We start from the raw sequence: 6,037 nt of genomic DNA on the forward strand, positions 1-6,037 counted from the left end.
TATTCAGACCCTTTGCTACGAGACTCGAAATTGAGATCAGGTGCATCCTGTATCCGTTGATAATCCTTGCCATGTTTCTACAACTTGATTTGAGTCCACCTGTGGTAAATTCAGTTGATTGGGCATGATTAGAAAAGGCACATACCTGTCTATATAAGGTCCCACAGTACACTGTGCATGTCAGAGCATAAACCAAGCCATGAGGTCTGCATACACAGTGGAGCTGATGGCATTGCAGTGGGTTGAGGAAGTCAAGTCAGACAGAGTACCCAGCTAGCACATAACATTCTGAGAACCATATGTTTCTTAAGGCTTGGTGAGAGCGTGTCTGTCCTATGGTTATTTTGCATACAATCTTCCCACAACATTCTGGTAATGGTGCAGGATAGTTGCTTGGCATTGGAACATTCTCAGCGCATTTAAGGAACTTTACAAAGTCATGTTCTCAGAACATTATGAAAACCTTCCATAAAAAAACAAGAAAACATTAGTAACATTCAAAGAAAGATCTAAGAATGTTATTTAAAAACATATACATTCTGTTCTCAGCATCAATAAAACTCTCTATCCACTCTTGTTAACTGTGTTCAGCTTTGTTGGCTGTGCCCACTAATTGGCCACACCTGATCTTAATAAGTGTTTGTATTCTTTGAAATGGGGCACATTTGACTAGAATAAAATGCTCCATCCTGGTGTTGCAGTAGACTAATTCCATGGATAAAGAACAGAAGACACTGTTTTGAATTTCACTCATGCTGTGTCACTATAAGAAAGAAATGTGTTTGCATGATTAATACCTAATCAAAATCATTTCCATGTATCCTATCTGTTCAAAACAGAAACTAAGCTAGCTGTGATTTTTTTTAAACACTCAAAATAGCCTTTACATATCGTTCAAAACATTCACAACATTTAGAGAATGTTCCTAGAATGTTTACCTTAAAATAACTTTAAATTTGCATTCTCAGAATGTTATTAAAACTGATGTACTGGCTAAACACCCTTAGCAATGACGTGGTGGACATTGAAGTTTCAATGAGCAAGGCAGAGGCAAAAGGCCTGATGTGGTGGTGCAGTGATGGTAGGAGCAGTGTAACAGAGACCCTAAGGGCAGGCATCTATTCCAAGTACAGTGGAATGTCATGGAGGGGCGGACGGCAGGAAGAGACAAAAGAGAGGAGGCCATCTTTACAAGATTAAGGGCAGGACTCAGCCAGTTGAATAAGAAGTTAAATGTGATAGGAAAGCATCCAACAAGAAGGTGTGATTACTGCCAGGAAACAGAGGAGCATGTACTGATGGAGTATGAGAGGGAAAGAGAAAGAATATGTGTTTCAGTAAAGGTGGGATTTTTAGCATTCATAGCCATGGTTATCAATTGTACTGCAGGAATGGATTGGAAGTCACAGAAAAGAGGTTGTGGTGCCAGCGGCAGAGAAGTACTTGGGATTGCGGGGATTTTACTGCAGAACAGTTGCAAGGGGTGTGGAGTGGTAGTGTTCTGTCCTGTCAGACTGTTGGATTAGATAGGATTAAATAATGGAATGGGGGTAGTATTTATTTTTTGTTGAGGTTTAATAGTTGGCTGGGCAATTTTCCTTTTCCCCAATGTTGTATTACCGTATAAATAATTGAATGTAGGTAGGCCGTAAATGCCCTCATACACCAGTAGGGTGGCGGTGTATGCACCAAAAATTGGATGGGATCCAACAATCAACTCATGAAGAAGACGACTCGAACAATTTTCACTGGCGGTACTAACATCCGCAAGATTGACTTCGCTAGAAACGGACACCGTGTTGTAAACGTACATATTGTTTATAAAGAAGCTATTTTTTTTTTATAGTATTATTGTTCTTTAGATTCAACTACTACTCCGTTCCATGCAAAGAGGGTAATTATTATTATTTATTTACTATCAAAGCTTGGTGCTGACGTTTGGCCGTGGGACCAGTTGGCGTTGGTTAGCATTATCGTTGGCTAGCTAAGACTTGCATGTCAACCTACATGTTTTCTGGTAGTTAGCAAGTTGTTTAACGTTAGATAACTAGTCTTTCTAACGTCTTTTTACCTCTAGCGGACAATGACTCGGCATGGGAAAAATTGTACGGCGGGAGCCGTTTACACCTACCACGAGAAAAGGAAGGACACTGGTGAGTCTTTTACAACGTTGGTTAACGTTAACTGTTCATGCCAGCTAAGCGTCATCTGCTCTCTCTCTTATCTAGCGGCATCGGGTTATGGGACGCAAAGTGTGCGTTTAGGAAAGGATGCCATAAAGGATTTCGACTGCTGTTGCCTTTCTCTCCAGACTTGCAGGGACCCCGTTGTAACGTAAGCCGCAATCCCCTTGTCTCACACAAACACATCATTGTTGTGTAACTCGTTTGTAACCCGTTTGTGTGTCGTAAAAACGGTAATGTTGTATCTCCAGTCCAGATGGATACTTGTATGAAAAACAGGCCATCCTGGAGTACATCCTCCACCAGAAGACCGAGATCGCCAAGAAAATGAAGGTAACTGGCTTTAAAATGGTCCCGTTTGGGAAATAGTACAGAAAACACCGAGACTAGTTTTATTTCTCTCACTTGATAGATATTTAATTAATTAGTGGCCAATCGCATATTTTGACCAATGGGTATGTTAATTGTGTAATCCTTTAACGAAACCAATGGTTGTAGGATGGCCAGAATTGGGGTGACTAAATCAATGGAGGCCAGAGAAAAAAGTGAAACAAAATCTGGAAAATGTAATGCTTCAGCTAGGCTGGATTTTATGCAAGATTTAAGGCTACTGACAGGCTCACCTTCCCTTTAGACTTGTTATATTTCTTCTTGAATCCGCAGGATATTAAACAATATAAAGGTAAGATGGATATCGATTTTGAGACATGACATTTAGAATTTCAGTATACACTTTTTTCTGAAATGTCAATGGAGCACTGAGCGTGTACCAAGTTTGTTTTTCTAAGCCTTTTACATTTGAATTAGGCTCGTCGTGTTAATTTAGCTTCTGCGACCATCGGAAGCAACTTTGAAGATGATGACGACCACATGTGAAGTCCTCAAGTTGTTAATTGGAATCCTGTACCGCTATGTCAACGGTGCTCTGTGCTTATTATCGGATGTATTAGGTTACAAAATCCAACTTTAAAAAATATAATGTCAATGATATAATTCATAAGGCCGACAAATATGATTAGTCAGGTTCTGAATCATTCAGTGTAGTCTCTCTAACATATCATTAACATGATATGAAAAAAGTAGCATTTTGTAACCATACATCCCATAATAAGCACCGAGCTCTCTGTCTTCGTCTGACCCTCTCACTGTTCATCTTAGGCGTACGAGAAGCAGAAACAGACTCAGAAGAGTGACAGTCGTCTGGAGTCTAAATCTGAGGAGAGGGGGATAGCAGAGAGGTTCAAGACCCGGGAGAACAGCATCGTGTCCAAACCCATCAACCCCTTTACCTCTGGTAAGTGTGTGTCTACTAGCTTGGAAGGAACGTAGGACAGAGAACAGTAGATTGAGTTAACCTATCTCTTCAGGCCAGGCCAAAGAGTCAGACAGCCAGAGTGTTGTGGGTACATCAGCCAGTACATCAAAAGCTGACTCCTCTGCTCCTGCTGCCGGCACCAGCTCCTCCCAGGCCCTGCCCAGCTTCTGGATCCCCAGTCTCACCCCAGAGGCCAAACCCACCATACTCAAGAAACCTGTGAGTGAAAGCCAAAGTCCTAAAGTGTTGACTTACCCCATGCCCTTATCCCACATTTTCACTCTACTTCTTTCTCATTTCTCTCATTCAACACAGCTGGTCTGGTCACTTGCTTTTCTTTATTGAGGATCTGACCTTTGTCCTAGGGAAATAATTGTTGACTCTTCCACTGCCAAGAGCTTGTTAGGTTTCTTGTCCAAATGTCAATGTCATTGTGCTCCCTGTGTCTGTCCCCTCTTCTCCATCTCTCTATCTGTTATCTCTCTGAGGTCAGCTTGTCCCCAGGTGTTTGATCTGTTGGTCTTTCCTTCTCCCTCTCCACCATACATTTTAGCTGTTTGCTATTTCAATGGGTTTGTGCAAAGCAAATTATTGACCCAATAAAGGGGAGTTAAAATTCAATCATCGCTCGCTCTCTCCCCCTCAGAGTAAGACGGTGGTGTGTCCCATGTCTGGCCGGCCTCTGAAGATGAATGAGCTGACCAACGTACACTTCACTGCTCTGGACCCCAGTCTGGACCGAGTGGCCCTGCTCGCACGCCAGGTCAGTGCCTGACCACACCACAACCTCTGCACACTGTTACACATTGTTATCTCTAACTCCATGCATCTCCCTCTTTTACATAAATAGTTGCATTCATGAGTTTTCTTGACAAGTGTCAATAAAAAAAAAAGGTCCGCCAAAGTAAAAACCTGCGCAAAAGGAATTTGATTGCTGTAAATACAGAAATGTTTTGCTCACTGGGAAATAAATGTACAACTAGTCAGTGACTACTGTTTGGAGTTAGCAACTATATAAGCTTATTACACTGTCCTGGGATCTCCTATGATCTATGTAGAAAAACCCCTTACCTTCTAATGATGCTTGTGAGCATCCTAGAGCAGAGCATGTAACAGGTTCATGATTTTCATAAATGGTGTGTAGCTCAAACCATTCGGACCATCCTTGTCTCACAAACACTTTTCTAGCTCAGCCCCTGTTAATCACACATCTGTTGGTATCAACAGATGCAGAAGAAATGGACAAATCCAATACCCAGAAGTATATAGCTCAAAAGGGGTTAGAAATCCAAACCCCGTCTGCGTTAGTTGGGCTCATTGGGTTAATAGCTTGTGTAATGTTGTTCCCAGGAAAGGTACCTGTGTGCCGTGACTAAAGACACTCTGGGTAACAGTGTTCCCTGCTCCGTTCTCAAACCCTCGTAAGTATACCCCTCTTCGGTTCCTTTTTATTTACTGGACCACCTCTACTACCTGTCTCCCTCGCTTCTTCAGTTTCTTAAATCTATTTCCCTTCTCCCTCCTCTCAGTGGAGCAGTGGTGACTCAGGAGTGTGTGGAGAGGCTGATCAGGAAGGACATGACGGACCCGATTACCGGAGACAAACTCACAGAGAAGGACATCATCCCACTACAGAGGGTGAGTGTTGGAGCGTGTGTTCGAGTTTAAAGGAGTATGTACGTACAAGACCGAGCAGGGTACTTAGTTTGTAAGGGTAATCGAAGACCGTCTGACGTTAATATAATATTTTATTCCTTCCCAGGGTGGAACTGGGTTTGCAGGCTCTGGAGTGGGACTGAAAGCTAAAGAGGCTCGACCCGTAATGATGGTGTGATGGTTCAGAGACGACGGTCAACATGACAAAGGCATATACTTGATTATTTGTACATACGGTTGTCTGTTCTTGTATGGAGTCTGAGAATTCCAACTGCTATTTTGAAGCTTTGTTATACAGGGTTCTATTCTGAGAAGCACATAGGTGCACACATAAATTTAGAAGGTAAAATATTTGAGGTATTAATTTTAGGCACACTGGTGCTCCTAAATAAAAAATAATCCTGGCCACACAGTGTGTAGGTGCATATGCAAGTAAAATGGTCGTACTGTAGAGCCCTGAGAAATGTCATTTTTTATTTCTCTGGCACACGCATCAAACAGCCTACACACCAATTCATGCCTGTACCGTATATCAAGTTAAATTGGCTGTGTTGGGGTCAAGGAGGTCAGAGTTCTTGGTGACCCTCATTCGCCAACATACCTCCGTAGTCAGTCAGCGTGCTTGACTTAAAGAAGTCGACATTGTCCATGACCTCCGAGAGAGAGAGACGCCCATCCTAAGAGAGGAGAATGAGGGAATCTGGGTAAACTAACAGACCATTTAGCAGGTGGCAGTGGTAAACTCCATTCAAGCACCAGGAAACAAATTCGGTTGCTTAGGACAGTAAATGTCATGTCAAAGAAAAACAACTTTTTGTAGAAAAACCAACATGGCTTTATTTAAAATTCAGAGAAATGTTTCACCCCTCCCTTCCTCCCACCC

At 42.3% G+C, this 6,037-nt stretch overlaps 1 protein-coding gene across 1 annotated transcript; it reads left to right on the forward strand.

The window, feature by feature from the left end:
- The first annotated feature begins 1,730 nt into the window (after positions 1-1,730).
- nosip (nitric oxide synthase interacting protein) lies at positions 1,731-5,948 on the forward strand. The gene is made up of 10 exons (XM_029635318.2): positions 1,731-1,894; positions 2,078-2,153; positions 2,229-2,334; positions 2,435-2,516; positions 3,342-3,477; positions 3,551-3,717; positions 4,145-4,261; positions 4,849-4,919; positions 5,028-5,136; positions 5,261-5,948. The coding sequence occupies exons 2-10, from the start codon at positions 2,084-2,086 to the stop codon at positions 5,330-5,332; spliced, it is 930 nt and encodes a 309-aa protein (XP_029491178.1). The 5' UTR covers positions 1,731-1,894; positions 2,078-2,083; the 3' UTR covers positions 5,333-5,948.
- The last annotated feature ends 89 nt before the right edge of the window (positions 5,949-6,037 follow it).

Source organism: Oncorhynchus nerka, linkage group LG26, assembly GCF_034236695.1.
Source record: "Oncorhynchus nerka isolate Pitt River linkage group LG26, Oner_Uvic_2.0, whole genome shotgun sequence".
Taxonomy (NCBI): domain Eukaryota; kingdom Metazoa; phylum Chordata; class Actinopteri; order Salmoniformes; family Salmonidae; genus Oncorhynchus; species Oncorhynchus nerka.

Bases quoted from the DNA above. Each gene is read 5' to 3' on its own strand.
- nosip (XM_029635318.2), top strand. From the start codon at position 2,084: ATGACTCGGCATGGGAAAAATTGTACGGCGGGAGCCGTTTACACCTAC. The intron at 2,517-3,341 runs GTAACTGGCTTT...TGTTCATCTTAG, and splicing joins AGATCGCCAAGAAAATGAAG to GCGTACGAGAAGCAGAAACA. The intron at 4,262-4,848 runs GTCAGTGCCTGA...TGTTGTTCCCAG, and splicing joins TGGCCCTGCTCGCACGCCAG to GAAAGGTACCTGTGTGCCGT.